Raw genomic sequence first — 25230 nt, 5'->3', positions numbered from 1 at the left:
CCAATCAGTCTAGATTTAGAAGTGATCTGGCACTTTTGTGAGTCTATTCGTAGACCATGCATGCCCAGTCACTTAGTATAGATGCATATCCTCTGGTTGCACACAGCATGATCATCAGTATTCCCATCAGAATCCATTAGAATCGGTTAGGGGATTTTTCCGGTGCATTTAGCCTATTTTCCCTATTTTTGACATTTTTCACTTATTAATTTAAGTGACTTTCCAACAAAAGTAGGTAGGGCAATTTTGCTAAGGAAATATATAAACAAACCCAAGGTAGCACTAAAGGGCAGAAGAGGCAGCAGGAGCTCCCGGCTCAACATGCATCTTCTCAGCAAGAACCCCGCAGCACCCGCAAGACTTGGCGTTTTCAGCTTTGCCATCATCGCCAACATCAAGCCTAGCGTTTTGGTGTCGCCAACAGTCCCCCTAGCCCCTGGCGTTTTCAGCCTTACCATCATCGCCAGCAGTCCCCAGAAACCCCGTGTTTTTCACTAACGCTACAAGGCAGATCAACAAGGTAGATCAACGTTTTCTATTTTCAGCCCAATCTGCAGCAGATAGTCAGCGTTTTCAGCAATTAAGGACAGCAGTCAATTCAACCCTTAGACATTTGCAGAAGAACCCCATTTTCAGCCCTCAAAAACGCAGCCAAAACAACAGATTTCAGCCACCTGAATCAATCCCAGATTTTCAGCCATAGCGTTTTTATGGACAGCAGATAGAAGGCTGCAGATTTCAGCCCTTAAGTCGTCGTCGTCGTCCCCGTCATTGCCACCGACATAGTCCCTAGACCTGCATCAGTCCATGCATACCAATTGTACTAGATTGTGCAATCAATAAGTAGACCACTCTCGCCGACGAGAGTGGGGCCTTCAGAGGAGGGTTTTACAACGTCTCTGGTGTCGTATCTCTCTTCTCTCTCTATCTCTCAATCTCATACACTTGCACGCACAGTGTCCATTCACTTTGTTTGTGATCATAGCATTCTCTCATTAAGAACGGAAGGCTCTACCTTCCATAAGAACAAAAGGAACCTTGAGCACAGTTAAGAGCACTCATCTTGAACGCAAACAATCATTCCGTTGCACCTAACATTGGTATCAGAGCTTTGGCAGTGTTCTGTATCACTCAAGGAAAGAACCACAAGAATTACAAGAATATTTTTTTGCTTGTTGTGGTCGCACAAACCCAAGTTCGCTTGGGCGTGTCGATTCCTAATCGTGTTTTTGAAGAGTGACAGGAATCCCAGGAAAGAAGGGCTTGTCCAACCTCCCCTTGTGTCTCTTTTCACTCATTGAGAGCGGACCGTGCACTTAGCGGCCGGCCAATCGACGTGAGGTGGGAAAAAGCAACCTTGGTGTGAGCGCAAGGCCGCCAAGGGGTGCGCCCACGGAAAGGAGTAGAACTCGGGTGAAGAGAAGATCCTTCTCTAACACAGATTACAAGCGAAAGAAAACCTCAAGAACCTCAAGACCCTCAAGAACCTCAAGAACTCAAGAACCGCAATAACCCTAGTTCCTCGTGAACTTAAGAACCCAAGACCACAAGAACCCACGACTTCAGAATGATCATCACTCAAAGCGGAATGGATACTTCACTAGGAGGTGATGAGCATGAGAGAGACGAAGAAGAACTTTCCCCACCAGGAGGATTTTCCGACCCTCCCCCTTCCCCATCTACGTCAAGGATTGCGCTAACACCTATGGAGGAGTTGAACCAAGAAAGAGAAGCAGACAGAAAGGCCTACGAAGAAGAAATGGCAGCCATAGATCGTGACTACGAAGAAGAAGTGGCAGTCATAGAACGTAAGTACGACTTGGAAGAAAAAGAAAGTCAAGCCAAATTTGATCGCGAGAACAAAGCAAGACAAGCAGAATTTGATCGTGAGACCAAAGCAAGAATGCAAGAGATGTTGCGACTCTTTTCTCAAATGCAGGCACAGATGCAACAGAATCAGGAAAAGGAGACTCTCTCAGTCTCTTCTTCTCCAAAGCACGACACAGGATTTGCATGATTATGACAAGCATGATGAGTTGAATGATGATGATATGCATGATGATTTGATTGACAATGATCAGCATGATGATTTGAATGATAATAATTTACATGATGGTTTGGATGATAAAGACCAGCATGATGATTTGCATGATCAAAATGTGATTTCTCACAAGCATGATAAGTTGCATGAAGAAGATGTGATTGTTCACCAGGATGATGTGTTAGTTGATGCTTTTTCTAGCAAAGCTAACCTCATTGCAGATTCGATCAATCACGAAGGATCAATCTTGGCTCTCGAGCCTAGGTCCAAAGAAACCTCACAGGAAGTATTATGTGTTCGCATGATTGATACGCACACATTGTACGAGTGTTTCATTCGTGATCGTTTCCTGTATTTTGGTCAGCGTCTTTATGTGATCCCTTTTCCTAGGCATGACATATTGTACGTTGAGCACGTTTCACTCATGAATGAGCACGAATATATGCGGATTATTCATGAAAAGTTAAAAAGTATGCATTCAAGGAAGTCACATTCCATGTCTCTTCCTTGGCATGACACAGTTTCCGAACGAGCACATGAAAGTATGAGCACGAAGCATGGGCATTTCCATTGTGAATTGCCACAGTTGATTGCTCTACATCATAAGGGAAAGATTCGATCTCATTGTTTGCATGTGCTTGATGAACGGGTTGTCACTCCGTCTTTATGTTCATCTACATTGCATACACAGTCTTTTAGGAAGACAAGATTTTTTCCACTCACTTTACATGGAATAGGTATGTTCATGGTTTTGTGTTGGAAATGGTTTCAGGAATTTTCAGCCATGGAGATTCTTGAAGAAGGAAGAAGCACGACTCTAGACACAGTTGAAGCATCGAAGGAGCCACACAAGACTTTGTGTCACTTTCGGCGCGGCCCAAAGAAGCAAGCGTTGCAGACCTTTATGAAGTTCAAGTACCGCACGACCCACACATCAGAGTGGGCCGGCGAAGAGTCCCTTCCAGGATTCCGGATGCTATTGGCGATCTCCCTCGACGCCATACAGTTCAGTACCAGTACTTCACTTTGAAAAGGAGGGGATGTCACGTGACACATCCAACCCTATGTGTCCGTGGACAAGCTACAGCATGACAAGGGTTCAGTCAGTCCAATCGGTCTAGATTTAGAAGTGATCTTGCACTTTTGTGAGTCTATTCGTAGACCGTGCATGCCAAGTCACTTAGTATAGATGCATATCCTCTGGTTGCACACAGCATGATCATCAATATTCCCATCAGAATCCATTAGAATCAGTTAGGGGATTTTGCCAGTACATTTAGCCTATTTTCCCTATTTTTGACATTTTTCACTTATTAATTTAAGTGACTTTCCAACAAAAGTAGGTAGGGCAATTTTACTAAGAAAATATATAAGCAAACCCAAGGTAGCACTAAAGGGCAGAAGAGGCAGCAGGAGCTCCCTGCTCAATAGGCATCTTCTCAACAAGAACCCCGCAGCACCCACAAGACTTGGCGTTTTCAGCTTTGCTATCATCGCCAACATCACAACAATCCCCCTAGCCCCTGGCGATTTCAGCCTTGCCATCATCGCCAGCAGTCCCCAGAAACCCAGCGTTTTTCACTAACGCTACAAGGCAGATCAGCGTTTTCTATTTTCAGCCCAATCTGCAGCAGATAGTCAGCGTTTTCAGCAGTTAAGGACAGCAGTCAATTCAGCCTTAGACATTTGCAGAAGAACCCCATTTTCAGCCCTCAAAAACGCAGCCAAAACAGAAGATTTCAGCCACCCGAATCAGTCCCAGATTTTCAGCCATAGCGTTTTTATGGACAGCAGATAGAAGGCCGCAGATTTCAGCCCTTAAGTCGTCGTCGTCGTCGTCGTCGTCGTCCCCGTCGTCGCCACCGATATAGTCCCTAGACCTGCATCAGTCCATGCATACCATTTGTACCAGATTGTGCAATCAATAAGTAGACCACTCTCGCCGACGAGAGTGGGACCTTCAGAGGAGGGTTTTACAAAGTCTCTGGTGTCGTATCTCTCTTCTCTCTCTATCTCTTAGTCTCATACACTTTCACGCACAGTGTCCATTCACTTTGTTTGTGATCATAGCATTCTCTCATTAAGAACGGAAGGCTCTACCTTCCATAAGAACAAAAGGAACCTTGAGCACAGTTCGGAGGACTCATCTTGAGCAAAGCGCAAACAATCATTCCGCTGCACCTAACAAGAATTTGCTTACTTTCTCTCGGGCAGCAGCAAGCTTTGGGTTGGGTCTGCATTATCGTCAGATTTGGAGTGTGTTGGAGCATATGCTAGCTCTTTTCCTCCCCATTCCGCCGTTGGCCAATGGATGCCGTACATAGGATTGGAATGTATGGAACATTCCTTTTGATGCGATTTCCGCCCACATTATCTATACTTCCCTTATGCAGGACTCTTGGCTGGCTGATCACTGTAATGCGCTTTGGTCTTTACACAAATATGATCAATGGTGGAGAAAGGCCCTTTCTACAATTTGGAAGTCCCACTTGCCTCTTGAGGAGCATCTCTTTCTTTGGCGCTGTTTGCTGGGAGTTCTTCCGGTTCGCACCCTCCTTGCGGCACGTCACATCAGCTCCTCTCGTTGTGTCAGTTAATCGGCTGGTAATGAGACTATCAAGCATCTGCTTTGTGATTGTCGCTTCACCAGGGTTTTCCTGGACCACGTCTCTGCTTGTATGCACCTTCGTTTTCCCTCATCAGTTTTCCACGAATGATTCTAGGTTTTTGGCATCCTTTCGCCTTCCCTTCAACAATTTGTGATCTTCGCATGGGTCAGAATTTGGTCGCTATGGTCTTTGTGGCGCCAATGCAATCTACACATGTTTCATCTGCAAGAGGTGGATCCTTTTCCCTCATTCAAGATTTTGCTGAGGCAATTGTCACATTTTGCCTTTGACATTGGGGACATATCCCTGGAAATCTTGCAACTCTTCTATGTTTGCTTTTAGCACTTTCATATCACAAAACACTACTATGTTCCTTCCTTTGTATTTGATCCTTTTCATGGGTTTTCCTCGCTTTGAGGTTTCCCACTTGGATGGTTCGACATGAGATTCAGCAGTTCTTGTGCGTAATGACCCACGCGGTCGGTGGATGGTTGTACAATGTCTGCTGAATGGTCAGATTTATGAAATCGGAGGTATCTATGCATATACAGCCTCTGCGCAAAGGGACGTGTTATGGTGGGACATCTCTTCTTATCCATGGACCTCCAATGCACTCCTTTGTGGTGATGTCAAAAATACTTTTGATATGCAAGATAGCACCACAGGCAATGTTGCTTGTGGAGGAACAAGCATGGGATCATCTCATCGCTTCTGTGCACTTGCTTGATTTATGGCATTATATGTATCCTGATGTTTTGGGATTTACTTTTCAGCATGCTGCTCATTGCTCCTATCGTGCAAGGCTTGATAGATGGTATGTATTGAACTCACAACAGTATGATGATTTTGTATGTGATATGAGAATGGATTACGCTTTGCAGTTATCGGATCATCACCCTGTTTAATTGAATTTGTACTTCGGGCAATCTCTTTGTGACAGACCTCTTTCTCGAAAGCGTCTGCTGCATATTAACAATGCTTATCTTGGTCATGAGGCCTTTCGAGATATGATCATTGGACTTGTTCCCCCCTTGCTTGCTCACATGCATCTTGATAATGATGTTGCTTCGTTTCGCTTTGTTATGCGAGTGCAATATGCTCTTCAGTATTATGGTAAGCAACACATGCATCGGATTCGAGGCAAGGTTAACAATGCCAAGCAAGTCTGTCAACAGTTGCAAGAATTGGCTAACTCAAGGTCATTATTTGACTCTGAATTGTCGAAATTGTGTGAAGCTCGAGTATGTATACAACTTAATTACAAGCGGAAACTTGACAAATGGCAAATGCGTGCTCGTCAAGGTGGTGCTTAGAAGTAATTTTTTTAACCATTTGCATCACTCAACGGTTTCCCAAGACATTAAGCTTGTAAAGCTTCCTTTAGGTGCTTGGACATCATCCAAACAGGAGCTTGCGGATGCTATGGTCTCGCATTATAGGCATATGTTTGTTGTCCCTCCTTAGCCATCTACAGCGCATGACAGATGTTGCTCTCTCATGTTCAACCAATCACTTTTTCTCAGGATCCGTGTCACAAAGTGATGACGTGGCTACGGACAGTAGAAACCCTAATTTCTGCCAGAAACCCTAAAATTCCTGCAAACCCTAATTTTCCGAAAATTGCTATGATTTTGGGAAAAAGAGAGAGAAAAAGAGAACTTGCTTTTTACTGACTCTTATTGAGAGAGAGAGAGAGAGAATCTGCTTTTGCTTTCAAGCTTTTGGGGCTCTGCTTTTGGGCATCCCTTGTAATCTTTAAATTAGTGGTGAGGGCCTCACTTCTCAGAGCATCTGGACGCAAAGTCTGAGAGTGAAACCCTAACCGCTCTCTTGTACTTTGAACTGATTAATACAAAAAGAAATACCGAAAGGGGCGCCAGTCTTTGGGGCCAATATCTCTAGGCACGGAACTCCGCCGAGCCAGTGCAAATCTATTGTAATCTGTGAATTGTTTGAAGTGGTTATTTGGTGTTGTCGCGATTGATTCTTGACTTGGAGTGTCCAAGTCTGTTACAGTGGTATCAGAGCATGGCTATTTCTCTTCTACGGGAAATCCAATCCCCAATTTTTTTTTCCGCAGCACCTATGGCTTCACGTAAGGATCAGTCGACTCCCTCTGCATCTGGAGATGCGGGCAGGGATCACAACGAAGATTCTGACAGAGAGTATGGCCCGCCTCAGCCTACTCAGGCGGAGCAAAGAGAGATGAAGCGTCGTCAATCGATCAGCGATGCAACAAAGATGATGCTCAGTTTTGCGAAGGATCCGAAATTGGCAAAATATATGAGCGAGACTTCTTTTCAGGAAGTGCATGAACAAGGGCAGAAAACCATTGCACCACCACTGAAACCCGCTCTCAAGAAACTGGAATTACAAGAGGTGGTTGATGCACGGATCACCCAGCTTTTTGACGCGGAAAGAATGCCAAAAAGCACGGCAAAAAGCAGAAGAAAGTACTGACTTCCCGGGATATTTGGGTCGTCAGTCGACTTTTGACAAGGCAAAGAAACAGAAGAAGCGTGTTCGATTTGAAGGAGTACCCAGTTCTTCTTCTTCTTCTTCTCACAGTTCTTCTAGCTCTTCAGATTCGAGCGAAGAAGACAGAAAAGGTAAAAAGCGAAGCAAGAAACAAAGCTTCGGAAAGGGCAAGAAAAAGGCAAAGAAGACTAAATCTCGCCCAGAGACTGACAGTTCTACTGAGGACTCGTCTACAGACAGCTCAGATTCTGATGATGGAGACTTCTATGCGAACAAGAAGAATTTTTACAAAGCCAACCAGTATGACTTTCTCGAAGATAAAAGCAAGAAAGTCCGAGAGTTTAAGGAAGGTGGCCACTCGATCAAGTTTGATACTTTTTCAAGATACTCAGATGCTTCGAAGGCTTTGTCTTTTATACAGCAGTTTGACATTGCTTTCGCGGAAGGACGCTATTCAGAGTACTCCAAGATTCGGAGAGCTCCCGCTTACTTTAAGGGGAATGCTCGTAAAAGTAAGGGGAATGCTCGTACTTGGTGGTCCACACTTCTTTTAAACAAGATTGCGCCAGTTAAATGGCTGAAATTTAAGAAGCTTTGTATTTCTTCGTGGTTGACGCAAGAATATGAACGTGATGTACGAGCTGCTTGGAACCATCTTCGGATGACCAAGAAAGATACAATCAATGCTTATTGTGAAAGATTCTAGAGCTCTTTTCTACCCGCCTCTTCATTCAAGAAGATCTCGTTCAGAGAACAGATTGAGCGGTTTACCTTGGGTCTACCTACAGAGATCCGAGATCACTGCTTGGAACAGAAGTCAGCTTCTATTCAGGAGTTGATGAGTCATGCGAAGCGGGGCTTTGCCATTGACTCTGGCATTCTGACCTACCCCACAGATGAGGCCATGACACAAAGCGCCGAACAGACTTCTGGGAATGAAAGTAGAAAGAAAAAGAGCAACCCAGAGAAAAAGGATGCACGACCCAAGCTTACTCCTGAGGAGAGAGCTCGCTTCATCAGAGAGGGGAAGTGCTTTGGATGCGGGGAACATGGACATATCTCCGCGAAGTGCCCTAAAAAGGCACAGAAAGAACAGAATGATAAAGACGACGACAGGCCTGAGAGTTCGAGAGCAGCTCAGGAACGTGGCAGAAAAGGCAGATAGAAAAGCAGAACTGGTACCACATGGCGTGGGACCTGCACCGAATCTAATGAATGAAAGTACAAACTTTGCCGCTTTTGGGGCAAAGTGAAGGATCCAGAAGCTCTTTTGAAGGAGCCAAGGCCAACTTCTTTTCACTTGGAATTGGCGGCTCGGTTTGGAATTACGCCCGACAGACTGACGCCACAGGCGGAGGTAGTTCGACTGGCACCCGGATGGGATGTTGCCATTACACCGAGCATTAGCAAACTTCGTTTGCAATGACAGGGGTGTTCAGGGCACGCGAGTGACGTTCTACTCAGTATCCCTTGGTACCACAAGAGCTACACCGTGGTTGACTACCAAGCCGAGAAAGCGACTTTGATAAATGAAGGGCTTAGAGATTGTACTAGATGGACTTCAGTTTCTTACTCATTCTTTTGGGAGAGAACTGAACGATGGATAAAGGTTGAATATGTTTTGACCTGATCAAAAGAACGCCAAGATTTTTCTCCACACTCATGCCGATTGCTTTTCAGAGGGCCTGAAGATCATACCATTGATCCGATACCTGGAAGCACGCCACCGAACCGGCCACCTTACCGTGTGAGCCGAGTACAAAATGAAAAGATTATGAACCCAGTGAAAGACCTCTTGGAAAAGGGTCTTGTCCAGCATAGTACTTCACCGTATTGCTCTCCACTGTTGTTGGATTTGAAGAAAGACGGATCTTGGAGAATGTGCATCGATTATAGCACTCTCAACAAAATCACCATCAAGAACAGATTTCAGATTCCTAGGATCGATGATATACTCGACAGGTTACAGGGATCCTCGTGCTTTAGCAGGATTGATCTGAAGAGTGGATATCATCATATCCGAATCGCGATGGGAGACGTCTACAAGACAGCCTTCCGGACTACTTTTGGATTATTTGAGTTTTTTTGGTGATGCCTTTTGGCTTAACCAATGCTCCTGTGACAGTTAACCGGATGATGGACGGGATTTTTCGGGAGTAGAGGCTATTTGTTGGCACTTTCTTTGATGATATCATTGGTTTCTCCAAGAATGAAGCAGAACACAGAGATCATATGCTTCAGAGATACATTTTTTTCAGGACACTTTGTCTCAGCAACAGGAGTGCAAATGGATCCGGCCAAGATAGACACTATCCGTGATTGGCCCGATTTGAAGAATGTCCATGAAGTTGAAAGCTTCTTGGGACTGTGTTCGTACTACAAACAGTTCATTCGAAAGTTTGCAAAGGTTGCTTCCCCTTTGCATATCTTGATACAGAAAGGAGTCCCTTTTTCGTGGGGATCCACAGAGGTGACTGCCTTTCAGACATTGAAAGAGAAATTGACTACAGGACCAGATTTGACTTTACCGGACTTGCAGAAGTCATTTGAAGTATTTTGTGATGCTTATGGTCGTAGTCTGGGTGCAGTCTTAATGCAAGAAGGCCATGTCATTGCTTGCGAGAGCCGATTGTTCTCTAGGCCGGAGATGACATCACAGATTTATGAGAAAGAGCTTTTGGTGGTTATCCATGCTCTTACTCAGTGGCGGCATTACCTACTCGGAGCGGATTTTACTGTCTTTACAGACCATCAGAGTTTGCGCTACTTCTTGTCACAGAAGCAGCTTTCGGAAAAGCAAATGCGGTGGGCGAACTTCTTGTCACAGTTTCACTTCCAGAATGTCCATGTGCAGGGACAGAAGAATGTGGTGGCAGATGCTTTGTCTCGGAAGCCATTGGTTCTTGCTATTTCCGCGATACATCATAGGAGCTTCGAGGATATGGTCGATCAGTATGCCATAGATACAGATTTTGCAGATATTTTCACACGGATACGGGATGGGGAGATAGTAGCTGGATACTCCCTTCGGGAAGGCTACTTGATGAGAAAGACTATGTTGTGCGTTACACAGCCGTTGCGGGAAAAAATTATGACTGAATGCCACTGTCCACCTTTTACAAGTCACCGCGGCATTGCTACCACCATGAAGGGGGTAGAGAGATACTTCTTTGGGCCGAAACTCAAAAAGGATGTGGAAGAGTTTGTGCGCAGTTGCTTAGTATGCCAGAAGGTCAATTTTGACAGACATAAGGCACAGGGATTGTTAAAGCCTTTACCCATACCCACCCGCCCTTGGAAAAGTATTGAAATGGATTTCATTTTTGATCTCCCGAGAACACACAATGATCACGATGATTTTTCGATTACATGGCACGTCTGAGACAATTGTCTCCCACAAAGACCCCAGATTTATGAGTTTGTTTTGGAAGGCAATTTGGGAAAACATTGGCACGTGGTTGCAATTCTCGTCATCGTTCCACTTGCAGACTGACGAGCAATCTGAGATTGCCAATTCAGTGGTTTTAGATTTATTGCAGTCTTGTATCTCGAATCAGAAGACTCAATGGGAAAAGAACTTACCTTTGGTGGAATTTGCCTACAATAACACGATACACTCTTCGACGGGGAAGACGCCATGTGAGATTGTTGAAAGTGCTGCGAAGGTTCCATCCTTCCTGAGCACGAAAGATTAGATATTTGAAGCGGATGAATATTCGCGAGATTTGGATACGGCTTTTGCCAAGGTTCACAAGACTTTGCAGGAGTCTCAAGAACGACAGAAAAAGGCAGCGGATCACCATCGTCGCGACTTGAAATTGAAGGAGGATGATTGGGTGCTCTTACGTTTTGAAAAGGCACGCCTACGAAAGAAAAAGGGAAAGGAGAGGCTTTTTCCAAAGCTTAGTATGCGATACTACAGACCTTTCCAGATCACTGACAAGATAAATGATGTCTCCTTCCGATTGAGGAAATGTAAAGTCCGAAGGCGGTTCTTGGTTTAGTTCAAGAACTTTCCTGCATTTGATCCGAAGTGGATGGAGGAGGAGGACCTAGCAGATACTCCTCAGATTGTGAAACTTTACCTCGGTGTTTTGGTTTAGCATAGTCTACTTCAAACGGAACCCAAAAATTCAGCTTGGCCGAAGATCTGGTGCAGTGGGATGCACAAGAAGGGAGTTACTCCGCTCCTTTCTTAACAGATGCCTCAATTTTGATACTAAAGTCACTGATGTCTCTTTGAGCTTCAAGGATACTGATAGCTGACAGTATTCTGCTGGATGACTTTATGAAATGGAATTCCTAATAATGATACTGATTTGTTTCTTCGCTTCTTTTGAGTGCAGGAACTGATAGACGAAATGACTGCAGCATTTTGGTCTACATGATCTCGAATAGACATGGTTGCAATAGGGGTTAGTCAATCGGACATCGATGAGGTCCCGATTGGACCTAGATGTGATTGCTAGCTACATTGCCGATAAATCATGGTCTAAGATCCGAATGAATGTTGAATGTCATGTGATGTCTGGTGATGTCCTGTGATGTCGTGTGATGTGACTGTCAATTTTGTACATGTGCTAGAAGTGTGTTCCTAGTACATAGGTACTAACAGTCAGTGTCTGCTAAGACAGTTTATGGCTTTTATCAGTTTTGCAGGCGTAATTGCGGTCGATTACAATGCTTTCAAGAGGGGGGTATGTCACAAAGTGATGACGTGGCTACATACAGCAGAAACCCTAATTTTTGCCAGAAACCCTAAAATTTTTACAAACCCTAATTTTTGCCAAAAACCCTAATTTCCGAAAATCGCGGAGGCTGAAAAAAAAAATTTTGGAAACTTTGAGCGACGCAAATCTCAGCTTTTTGCTATGATTTTGGGAAAAAGAGAACTTGCTTTTTACTGACTCTCATTGAGAGAGAGAGAGAGAGAGAGAGAGAGAGAGAGAGAGAGAGAGAGAGAGAGAGAATCTGCTTTTGCTTTCAAGCTTTTGGGGCTCTGCTTTTGGGCATCCCTTGTAATCTTTAAATTAGTGGTGAGGGCCTCACTTCTCAGAGCATCTGGACGTAGAGTCTAAGAGTGAAACCCTAACCGCTCTCTTGTACTTTGAACTGATTAATACAAAAAGAAATACCGAAAGGGGCGCCAGTCTTTGGGGCCAATATGGCTAGGCACGGAACTCCGCCGAGCCAGTGCAAATCTATTGTGATCTGTGAATTGTTTGAAGTGGTTATTTGGTGCTGTCGCGATTGATTCTTGACTTGGAGTGTCCAAGTCTATTACAATTCACAATGACTTGAAGAACATTTCATGGATTCTGAATTGCATCGTGTGTTGCTTGCATTGGGCCGTTGGAGATCCCCTGGCTAGGATTGGCTTACGGTGCAGTTCTTCCTCTCCTTTTGGGAGATTCTTAAGAGCCTTCGCTTTTCATGATGAATGCGGAATGGGAGAAACAAGACTTGCCAGTATCATGGAAAGAGGGTTTGCTTAAATTGTTGCCTAAGCAAGCACTATGTGGGCATTTTTCTCATTGGCAGCCTATTACTGTGACGCCTATCATTATAAGATATTCGCTAAGTTACTTGTGAATTGGATTAAATATCACCTTCTTGTTGGAATTCATCAGGCTCAGTATGGTTTCATACCACGTTGCCAAATCACTGACAACTTAGCTAATGTTATGATTGGCATGGAATATGCAAAGTAAATGCATCAGGATGTACTTGTAATATAAGTTGACATCGAGAAGACTTTTGATACTTTGCAGTGGGACTACATTTGTCACGTGACACATCTAACCCTATGTGTCCGTGGACAAGCTACAGCATGACCAGGGTTTAGTCAGTCAAGTCAAGTCTAGAATAGGAAGTGATCTGGCACTTTTGTGAGTCTGTTCGCAGACCGTTCATGTCCAGACACTTAGATTAGATGCATATCCTCTGGTTGCACACAGCATGACCATCAGATTCCAATCAGATTCCATCAGTAGCATTTTTACAGTGCATAGACCTATTTTCCCTATTTTTGACATTTTCACTTATTATTTTTAAGCGACTTTTGTTGGAAAGTAGGTAGGGCAAATTGAGTAAGTTTGTATATAAGCAAACCTAGGCTAGCACTAATTGGCAGAAGAGCAAGGAGAACACAGGCCACAGGCAGCAGGTTCCCCCTCTCTCTCTCAGCAAGATCCCCCCCTTGGTGGCGTTTTTCCTCCAAGCCAGATTCCTCCGCACCTACCGTTTTTCATCAGAAGTCTCTTCGCCATAGACCACCCCTTTGCTAGCGTTTTCAGCAAAATCCTCATCGCCCAATACCTCCCAGCATCCAGCGTTATTCATCAAGAAGCCTCATCGCCATAAGTCCCCCTTTGCTAACGTTTTTCAGCAAACCAGTATCGCCCACATCCTTGGCATTTTCAGCAGTGCATAGCATCAGGTTTTCAGCGTTTTGACAGCCCAAAACAGCGGTTTTCAGCCAGCAGGAATGAGAATCAATCCAGCGTTTTTGGTTTTCAAGAGATTTCAACCATTGGCGGTTTTTGGACAACAAATAGAGTGCATCAGTTTTCAGCCCTTGAGTCGGTCTTGTCATCCCCGTCGTCGACATCGACATAGCTTAGAGTTGCATCAGTTTCATGCATCCACTTTGTACCAGTTTGTGCAATCGATAGTAGACCACTCTCGCCAACGAGTGGGGAACTTCGGAGGAGGGTTTTGCAACGTCTCTGGTGTCGTATTTCTCTTCTCTCTCTATCTCTCAGTCTCATACACTTTCACACACAGTGTCCATTCACTTGTTTTTGTACATTGCACTCTCTCATTAAGAACGGAAGGCTCTCCCTTCCATAAGAAAAAGGAACCTTGAGCACAGTTCGGAGCACTCATCTTGAGCAAAGTTCAAACATTCATTCCGTTGCACCTTACATTGGTATCAGAGCTTTGGCAATGTTCTGTATCACTCAAGGAAAGAACCACAAGAATCACAAGAAATTTTTTTGCTTGTTGCGGTCGCACGAACCCAAGTACACTTGGGCGTGTCGATTCCTAATCGTGTTTTTGAAGAGTGACAAGAATCCCAAGAAAGAAGGGCTTGTCCAACCTCCCCTTGTGCCCCTTTTCACTCATTGAGAGCGGACCGTGCACTTAGCGGCCGGCCAATCGACATGAGGTGGGAAAAAGCAACCTTGATGTGAGCGCAAGGCCGCCAAGGGGTGCGCCCGCAGAAAAGAGTAAAACTCGGGTGAAGAGAAGGTCCTTCTCAAACACAGATTGCAAGCAAAAGAAGACCCTCAAGAACCTCAAGACCTCAAGAACCCAAGAACCCAAGACCCGCAAGAATCCAAGTTCCTCATGAACTTAAGAACCAAAGATCATAGTGCATGGTCATCACCCGAAGCGGAATGGATACTTCGCATACAGGTGATGAGCATGAGAGAGGCGACCAAGAATTTTTCCCACCAGGAGGTTTTCCCAACCCTCCCCCTTCTCCATCTACACCACGAGTTGTACCAAATCCTATGGAGGCCATGGTCAAGTCGATGTTGGACATGATAGCACAACAACAAGAAGCGAATCGAGTTGCGTTGGCACAACAACAAGAAGCGACTTGCGTTGCGCTGGCACAACAAGAAGCGAATCGCGTTGCACTGGCACAACAAGAAACGGCTCGCATTGCTTTGGAGCGCGAGCGCGATGCACGAAAAGAAAGAAAAGCACAAAGAAAGGAGGAAGCCGAAGCAAGACGAACGGCCTTGGAGGCCGATCGTGAGGTTCAAAGAGACCTACGCACTCAAGAATTGGTTCGACAAGTTCTTGCCTCGAAGTCTGAACCAACCAAAGATGTTGGTAGTTCCTCAAGTGGCGCAAGCCGGGATGCGGACTCCAACAACCCAGTCACAGAGAAGTTGACTTTCAGTAAGTATGATGGTAAGATGGATGCTACGATTATTCTTTCTTGGTTGCATCAATTTAATGCTTATTTTGTGACAACTAAGAAGACAGGAAATAGCAAGGTTTTGACGGCAGCTATGTACCTTGCCGGTGATGCCATCAATTGGTACCACGCATGGCAAGAGGCACAGTTAGCCGCGCACCTAGAGGAAGCCGACAAATTCACGCCCCTTTCCTTCTATTGGGCTGATTTCCAAGACAAGCTCAAGGCGTGGTTTATGCCACCTCAATACCTCGCACGATTAAAGGACGATTGGCGCGCTCTCAAGCAAAATGGTATGCCGGTCATGTCTTTTTCTAATCGTGTTTTGCAGCTCGGCACTCAATTACGCAAGTCAGATGCGGAGCACAAGGAGGCATTCCTTTATGGATTAAACGAGTATATCAAGTATGATGTGGAGGTACTCGATCCAATCGATCTCAACAAGGCGGTAGCAATTGCTCTCGCACAGAGATGAAGCACAACAAGGGAAAGCCTAAGGAGAACAAGACTTCCACAAGTACCTCGCAGACTTCTCAGAACCCTCAGAATGGTAAGAACGATAACTCTTCTAACCAATCTTCCAACAGTCTCTCAGAAAAGAACTCTTCCAATGAACCTAAGGGTAAGGCTAACACAATTGCTAAACCTAAGCTCACTCCATATGAAAAGGTAGCACAAACAATTTTAGGAGGAAGAGCAAAGTACTTATTCTAAGGAAGGTCGTTGTTTTCATTGTCACATTAAGAGTCACATAAAAAGAACATGTCCTAAGCTTGACTCTAATGAATCTAAAGAATCCACAGAACCCACTTCCTCTGTCAATGCAATCAATGACAACACGAGTGTGCCCCAAGTTTCTCCTGACCCTCCCATTGATGAGTCTCTCATTAAATGTTATGGTCATACGACGGGGCAGCGTTTTGTCATATTGTTTGACCCAGGCAGTATGCATGATGTGATCAGTCCCTCTCTTGTTGAGAGAGCCCGCCTAGAGGTTAGTCAGAAATCTCCTCTCGAGGTCTCTGGCTTCGCTCCCGGTATGGACTCTCTCATCACGAAAGAGTGCCTTGATGTGTTGTTTACAGTTCAACAAGCTGCTTTTTGTAGGAAATTTTTTGTCTCTCCTCTCTCAGGATGTGATATGATTTTGGGCATTCGATGGTTTCGTGAGCGTAACCCTCATTGATTGGGCGGAAAATACGTTTGCCAAAAGTGACTCTCCCATTGTCATTCGTGGAGAGCAAGTTGTTCATTCTCCATCTCTCATTGCTAATGTGCAGGTGAAGATTGAACGGATTCAGGAGAAGGAGACTCTCTCAGTCTCTTCTTCTCCAAAACATAAAAAACAAGATTTGCATGATGATACGCATAATGATTTGAATGATAATAATGAGCATAATGATTTGGATGACACTGACAAGCATGATGATTTGCATAATCAAGATGTGATTTCTTACAAGCATGATGATTTGCATGAAGATGACGTGATTGTTCATAAGGATGATGAGTTAGTTGATGCTTTTTTTAGTGAAGCTACCCTCGTTATAGATTCGATCAATCTCGAAGGATCGATCTTGGCTCTCGAGCCTAGGTCCAAAGAGCAAACCAGTATCACCCACATCCCTAGCATTTTCAGCAATGCATAGCATCAGGTTTTCAGCGTTTTGACAGCCCAAAACAGCAGTTTTCAGCCAGCAGGAATCAGCCCCAAACCAGCGTTTTTGGTTTTCAGCAGATTTCAGTCATTGGCGGTTTTTGGACAACAGATAGAGTGCATCAGTTTTCAGCCCTTGAGTCAGTCTCGTCATCCCCGTCGTCGACATCGACATAGCCTAGACTTGCATCAGTTTCATGCATCCACTTTGTACCAGTTTGTGCAATCGATAGTAGACCACTCTAGCCAACGAGAGTGGGGCCTTCAGAGGTTTTGCAACGTCTTTGGTGTCGTATTTCTCTTCTCTCTCTATCTCTCAGTCTCATACACTTTCACGCACAGTGTCCATTCACTTGTTTGTGTCAATTGCACTCTCTCATATAAGAACGGAAGGCTCTCCCTTCCATAAGAAAAAGGAACCTTGAGCACAGTTCGGAGCACTCATCTTGAGCAAAGTTCAAACATTCATTCCGCTGCACCTTACAACATTTCTGCTCTGAAGAGGTGTCTTGGGTTTGGTCCTAAAGGCTAAATTAGCCAATGTAGTTTATTTATTGTATGCTAGCAATTCGTCTTCCAAGATTCTTGAAGGTGAACTAACAAAATCTTGGCCTCTTGGTTGTTCAGTTAGGCTCCCCTTAATGCACTGTTGTACGTTATTGCCACACACCTTTTGTTGATGCATCTTGATCGTTGGACTTCTACTAGTTGTCTTCAAGGCCTGTAGTTACCATTGGGTCACAATTTCGTTGGGAAAACTCTTTGTTTATGCCTCGCAATTGCCAGGCTGATGTTTGAGTGATTATGGAAGCCTTGAAGCTGTATGGGCTTGCGGCTGGTCTGTAAAGTCAACTTTTGCAAATCGAAGCTCTTGCAGATGAATCCCTGTGATTGGCGTACTTTGTTGTGGCCAGGAGAGATTGTTTCTCCAAATGTAATTGTCAGGCATTTGGGGTATCCAATTGGATGGAATGTCTCTCGCAATCGACAAGTGGAATTGGGTAATGCAGCAGTTGAATGTTAGATTGCATTACTGGAAATTATCCACATGGCCATTGCATGTTCGCTTGTGGATTGTTCAAAGTATCTTGATGGCGTATGTTCAGTTCTTTCTGTCATTGCTGAATTGGCCTCGCCATTGTCTCACTTCTCTTATGTCATCGATTTTGTCTCATTTGTGGCAAACTCATGCTTATAAAAAAGGCCTGCATTTGATGTCGATGGAGAAACTTTGCACTCCCAAGCGCTTTGGCGGTCTCTATATCTTGGACTTGCGTCAGCATGTTCTTGCTAGAAAAGCCATGTTATGGCCTGCTCTTGTGTAACAATCTCAACCTTGGGCTCTTATGATGCCTGTTTGTGTCGGCATGTTGTTACTTCCTCCTTTGGTCATTGGCAACCTTCTCTTTGGAAAGTTGCTTTGGCAAGATGGAAGGATACATTCCTGGATGTCCACTTTCTTCCAGTTTGATTTTGTCTTGAAAAGAGGTCACAATGCATCTATCATAGCATGGTCGACAACAGCGAGAAGGGAATTCGCTTCGACTGGAGAGTCTTCATTGGAGTCAGGCCAGGCATACTTTCTCTCTTGTCGTGGCTTTCGAGTGGTTGCAGATGTGGTTGATGAGGTGGGCTACACTTTCCATTTTCCCCTTGCCGCTCGACGTTTTGGATTAGGTATGCATTACCGTCAGCTTTGGAGAGAGCTTCAACACATGCTGATTGACTTTTTGCCCATGCCGCCCTTGGCTGATGGTGCTCACATGTATGATTGGTTTTTTCATGACACGCCTATGACGCTATGTCCGCTAGCCAGGTGTATGCTCTTCTTCTACCACCGTCTTGGATTACTGACCATTGGGGGAATTTCAAACTCCAAGCAAAAATTTCCAGGCAATCTTAAAGTCGAGCAGAGCCAAACATGATTAATATAAAGGCAAATCATAAAAGGCATTTGCATAGCAAAAAACATACAATAGTTTAGCTATCTAATTGTCCCTAAACACCTCTTCCCCTCGCCTCTCTCTCTTTGCACAACCTGCAACTTATTTAAAAATTGGAACCTAACTCTATTCTAAGGCATCCCTACGTCATCATTTTAGGTTGGCCACCATCACTATCGATTCACTAGTCTTGAGCTTCCCCACTACCACTACCCTGTGGAAATGTCACATCTTTCTCTCAATATCCCCACCGCTTTCCTTAAGCTATCAAGCCTCCCTCCCCTTTTGCCCTTTTGTGCGCCATATCCCCTCCTTGCCTCTATAAGTGTATTGCCCTTGAGTCACTTTTTGCACGCTTGTGACTACCCCCTCCATGAGCATCAATGCTAGCGAGTAGTGGTGCCACCAAACTATCTCCATTCCGTCAGGTAGACCTATAGCTTCTCAATCCTTTTCTCATGAGGATTTGCACCAGCACCGGCTATGAGATGCCCTTTGCCCTACCTTTGCTTTTCGTTGGCGACGCTCTCTTTTGCAATGTGTTCCAAACAACCCTAGTTGCATCCACCTTGTCGCTTGCATGGTATCCACCACCGCCATAACTTCTATTTATAGGCGCACATCTTGCCTTGCAAGGGTTATAATTGCCTGTGTGGATGCTACAAATAACAATCTGAGGACTACTAGGACTCACTACCTTATGATGCTCTTTGTGGAGAGACCGGGTTGTGAAGATTCTAAGGTCAATCATCAGCTTATGAGGCAATCCTAATGTTCAGAGGAGCACCCTAGTCCCTTTTGCAAGATGGTAGGTCACACAGCTATTATGAGTGCGAAGCAAAGGGTGTCGGGGGCAGGCATATAGATCAATTGCTCGTACGATCTTCTAATATGATGGTGGAGATTTGTTTTCATGTGTTGGTTGAGTTGCACATTGCCTTTAGAAACCACCCGAAAATAGATCCTTTTCAATAGTTTGAGTGGGGTCTGGGTGTAGGCTGAGGTGCCCAAAGTCATTGGAAGGATACAGACCCTTGCAGAGATTTTGAAAGGGGTGTGGATGTTGGCTGCGTCTTCCAAGGTGACCTCTAGCGTAGGGCGAGCAAGAACAGATTCAATCAGACGAGAAAAACATTGCAGGTAGGCATGGAAGGCATCGCGTCGATTGAGAGCGGAGTGTTAATAGAGCACGTGTATGCGCATGCCAAGTTAGTCAAGGACGAGGAGAAATTCCAATCCTCTTCGAGCTAGTTCACATGGTGCGCCGGTTGCCAACATATTGGCCACTTCTTGCAAACTTCTTAAGTTCTCATGGGGAATATTTGAAAACCTACGGTGTGCTAGTTGCAAGCTGGCTCCACCCCTGGGTGAGAGGTGGAGCACCACCGCAACCACAGAAGAAGACAACCGTCGACAGCGATAATGGTGGCAAAAGGGTTTGGAGTCTTATGCTCTGGGTCGCTTGCGAGGACACATAGCATATGCAAATTCAAAATTGGTGTGTCTGAGTCTTATGCTCTGGGTCGCTTGCGAGGACACATAGCATATGCAAATTCAAAATTGGTGTGTGAGGATAGAGAAATGGTCTGAAACATCTGTGGAAAAGAAATCACGCTTCATGTGGTCTTGGTTGAGTGAATTGGCTCTCAGAAACTTTAAGAAAACCTCTTAAAGCAGCCCGCGCTGGGCGCGGACTGCTTCAAGAGATTATTTTTAAGTTTTTTTTTTTAAGATAATTCGGCATGGTCTGTATCTGCAGAATGGCAAAGTCAATTTTTGGTCTCTCTATCGCACTGGTCCGCCCGTCAGACATTGAGTGGTCAGAAACATCTGTGGAAAAGAAATCACGCTTCATGAATTATGTGGCCTTGGTTGTGTAAATTGGCTCTCAGAAACTTTTAAAAAAACCTTTTAAAGTAGTCCGCGCCGGCACTGACTGCTTCAGCAGATTTTTTTGAACAGGACCGCATAGTCATTTTTTTGTCTCTATCGCATTGGTCCGCATGTCAGCCATTGACTGGACTTCATTACCATGTCGGCTCTCTCTCTCTCTCTCTCTCTCTCTCTCTCTCTCTCTCTCTCTCTCTCTCTCTCTCTCTCTCTCTCTCTCTCCGTGATTAGTCTGGAGTTCATAAACTGTGCGCTTTTCTCACGAGTCATAATTTAGCAGGGTGAGAATGATATCAACCTTGAATTTAATACCTGCTGATTTCCACTCACGAACAGCTGCAAAAAGGGAGTTGCTTGCTTCTTCTGATGTGAAAGAGACCCCAAACCCTTCTGAATAGGGTGCCTGCATCATCCACATGAACAATAATTTGGTTTATGTCAATTTACATTGGGAATGATACCGATCCAATGTGCTGAATGACACAAATATAAGCAACAAAACACATCACAGGTAGACAAAAGCCCCAAACACGACTGAGACCAACACACACCCCCCATCATTAGCGTTTAGTAAAATCACCCACATTCTGTATCAACTAAAAACCTTTTGTCCAAGCTGAGGATCAAACGGCCCAGCATTTGCTAGAAACATACAGAGAGAATTCTTACTCTTGTAACAAAAATTGTGATTTTCATCTCTAGGTTCCAGTGAATAAAAGACTTAATGCAACCTCGCTACCTTTACCTCAAGATACTTGCATTTAATTACTACCGCTCACAGGAGAGCTACAACTGTTAATGTAGCCTTGCCTCCATCACCCCCCATCATTAGCGTTTAGTAAAATCACCCACATTCTGAATCAACTAAAAACCTTTTGTCCAAGCTGAGGATCAAGCGGCCCAGCATTTGCTAGAAACATACAAAGAATTCTTACTCATTGTAACAAAAATTGTGATTTTCATCTCTAGATTCCAGTGAATAAAAGGCTTAATGCAACCTCGCTACCTTTACCTCAAGATCACAACAAATACTTGCATTTAATTACTACTGCTACAACTGTTAATGTAGCCTTGCCTCCATCACCTCTCCTCTCAACTATAATAGATAACTGATAACAAATCACCATCTCTCAAGATCTTTCCAAGATGAACGTCAAAACTTGAGACCATAGCACCCTTTCCCTTTCCCCTATGGAGAGCCATCAGTCCCCCACCTTGTCCTTTCCTCAATCAGTAAAACTTCTGTGCATCCTCAACAACCGCCACTCATAGCCCTTGTAGGTATTCAACATAGCAGATTTTTGGAGATATGTGTCTCTTAACTTGCAAGCATCTTATAATGCAGTGAGCATCCACAGGGTCAAAATGAAATTAAAATAATCAAATTAGGCAACATTATCAATTGGTACCAAATTCAGCACAATCAGGAAGAAACTCATAAGAATGAAATAAAGTATCCAGCCTGAATCAGGTACACCATCACCTTAGGGTTCAAAGAGGGAGCAGAATCTTCAACCATCCAGAATTGAGATGCCGGACCCACCTTACAGACCTGAAACAATTGAAACGCCATATACACATGTTTAAGCTCCCACAATCTACAGCTTTTCAGAGTTTATATATTTCACACACACACACGCGCGCGCGCGCACGCAACAGACAAACAGATAAATAGAGATGTACATACGTATACTATATAGGTACACATATCCATATACATATATACATTTAAAATTTTACATACATACATATAAGAATTTCATTAAACTAAAAACTATTCCAAAATAGCAAATGCTTCTGTGAGCAGGTTGCTCTCATGATGAATCTCTTTTGGCTTATCTAGCTCAGAGGATCTTCAACAATCGGTTCACTTGGAGGAAGAGCAATACAAGGTCAAAGTAAACTTATGAGAAAAGCATTATCATTTTTTTAATATAAATTCATATCCAATCTAAAAGCCACATCATTGACTTTGTCCGTAGTCTTGAATTGCCCTTAATATTTGTTGGAAAGTTCGACAATGTACCCTTGGTGGCGCGCTTGCTTCGTCAACCTTGACTTCTCATATTTGAGTAAGACCGACTGCCCTCGGTCCAAATCTAGGCACCTTTTGTTAGTTATGCTTGCATTGAGAGTGAAGAATAGCTCTCCTTCCTCGCAAATAGGCAGTGTCGAAATCACAAACAAATTCATCCACTGCAAATATCTCATCCTTCATGAGAGGGGCCCGAAGTAGCAAAGCTTTCCACAAATTTACTAGAAGGTAGCCTTCCCCGTATTAGAGTGTAATTCAACCACTTCAATGAGTAGGTAAAGAAAGATAGTTAACTTCTAATCTCTGTACCCTTCAAAAACGACCTAAAAATAACTTTGTAGAACTGAGCGGCAGGAATCAAAGACAATACACGAATAGAGAAAGAGAGAGCTAAATAGATGCATAGAATAGAGATCTCTATTAATATGAATCAAAGTTACAATAGCACAGCACACCCCCGATGAAGGAGTTTGAACCACAGCTTGCATGCGCAACATAGCAATCACGATCACGATCTCGCTCTCAATCACATAAAATATTGCCAGGAATAGGTGGTTTTGTTGTAGGCAAAAAGCAATGGCTTCCGAACTCCAAATTAGCCCCAAAAGCAGATCGTCCATTCACATGCCAATCCTTTGTCAAGAATAGCCAAAACACACGCATAGCAGCAAAAATAACATACTGTCACGCGACACATCCAACCCTATGTGTCCGTGGACAATTTTGTGAGTCTGTTCGCAGACCGTGCATGACCAGTCACTTAGATTAGATGCATATCCTCCGGTTGCACACAGCATGATCATCAGCATTCCCATCAGAATCCATCAGGGGAATTTTCCAGTGACATTTTTTCACTTATTTATTAAGTGACTTTTGTTGGGAACTAGGTAGGGCAATTTTGCTGAGATAATATATAAGTAAACCAGAGCTAGCACTTTCTGGCAGAAGAATAAAGAGAGCATCAAGCACTCAAGTGCAGCAGGCCCTCTGGAGACCCTTCTCAGCAAGACGACCCTCACCATTGCCTTGGCGAAATTCAGCAAGAAGAAGCTTTTGCACATCAATTCAGCCTGGCGTTTTTCAGCCATACCAGCATTTTTGCATCAGCGAATTCAGCCTGCCCTAGGCGCTTCCAAGAGAAATTCTACCATCGTTTTTGAACAGCATCAGCCAACCTTTTGAAACAGCGTTTTTCAGCAACAAACGCAAGCAATCAGCAGCCCTGCAACTAGCGTTTTCTTCAGCAATTACATAGGCTCTCAACATGTCCTCTAACGTCTGATTCATCCTCTCAGTTTGTCCGTCGGACTCAGGATGGTCAGAAGACAACATCATCAACTTCGTATGAAGATGAGCAAACACATCTCACCAAAATCGGCCAATGAACTTAGTATCTCGATCACTGACGATATCTTATGGCAAACCATACAGCTTATAAAGCTGATCAACAAATAAAACCGCCGACTCATGGCTTTTTACTGTCGACTTCGTTGGTATAAACTTCGCCATTTTTGTGAGTCTATCGACCACAACCCAAATGGCGTCATTGCCCCGACTAGTATTTGGCAAACCAACGATGAAGTCCATGGAAATACTCTGCCACTTGGCATCTGGGATTTTCAATGGATATAGCAGGCCAGCTTTCCTAAGGCGCTCTACCTTATTGACCTGACACTGGGCGCATCTCTTCACATAGCTCTCTATGTAAGAGCGCATTCTTGGCCAATAGAAATATCGCTTGACCAAAGCCAAAGTTCTCTGGATGCCTGGGTGCCCAATGCTAGGAACATCGTGGCATTCGCACAAAATCCTTTGTCGAGCCTCATTGATTTCCGACATGCAGACTTTACCATTTCTGAACAATAGTCAACCTCTGATGGAATATTGTCGCTGTCTCACCTCTCCAACACGACTGACTTGGTTCTCCGGAGCACCCAAGCATATACGCGAGTCATGCCCCACTTCGAACTCGTTCCATATCTTGCCAAAATGGCCATCGGAACGACATAGCCCTTGGAGAGAGAGAGAGAGACAGAGAGAAATCCGTCGAGATTTCAGCCATAGACAAAGCATTAACCTCAAGAATCCTGCTAAGTGCATCAACAACTCGATTGCTAGATCCTTTTCTACAACGGATCTCAAAGTCAAACTCTTGCATAAGCTCAACCCATTTAGCCTTCCGGCCTCTAAGATCACCTTGATCACAGACATAGCGCAAGGAGTGATGATCTATCCATGCAACAAACGTAGAGCCATACAAATAGTGTCGCCATTTCCTCAAGGCGTGAACTACGGCGTAAAGCTCCTTCTCGTACGTTGGATAACGCATTTCAACGTCAGAAAGCTTCTTACTTTCAAACGCAACAGGACGTCCATCCTAGTATAACGCCACACCAATGACATAGTCACTAGCATCCGTCTCAACCACAAACAGTTTGCTAGGATCCACAATGTGCAATATTGGCGCAATAGTCACCAAGTGCTTTAGTGTCCGAAAGCTCTCGTTGAGACGCTCATTCCAGACAACAGGGGAATTACCTTCTATTGAACTTGGGGATTCGGACAAATAAGTATCCGAATAAGGTTGGATTCGTTCGAATCCCCAAGTTCAATAGAAGAACATGAAACATTTTTACAAAATTCA

The 25230-nt window shown here is 44.2% G+C and overlaps 1 protein-coding gene across 3 annotated transcripts in view; it reads right to left on the bottom strand.

The window, feature by feature from the left end:
* Positions 1-25230, bottom strand: part of LOC147446514 (putative histone-arginine methyltransferase CARM1) — a 121792-nt gene that overhangs the window by 89760 nt on the left and 6802 nt on the right. For all 3 annotated transcript variants that reach the window (XM_086525731.1, XM_086525730.1, XM_086525732.1), the window contains exons 3-4: positions 22035-22103; positions 20864-20954 (exon numbers count right to left, since the gene is read on the bottom strand). In XM_086525731.1, coding sequence (XP_086381857.1) covers positions 20864-20954; positions 22035-22103 — 160 coding nt within the window. The remainder of the gene's footprint in view (positions 1-20863; positions 20955-22034; positions 22104-25230) is intronic.

The sequence above is a fragment of the Adiantum capillus-veneris genome, chromosome 12, assembly GCF_014529385.1.
Source record: "Adiantum capillus-veneris isolate H3 chromosome 12, ASM1452938v2, whole genome shotgun sequence".
Lineage (NCBI taxonomy): Eukaryota > Viridiplantae > Streptophyta > Polypodiopsida > Polypodiales > Pteridaceae > Adiantum > Adiantum capillus-veneris.
The sequence above is the reverse complement of the archived record's forward strand: the minus strand, read 5'-3'. Positions and strand labels throughout refer to the sequence as shown.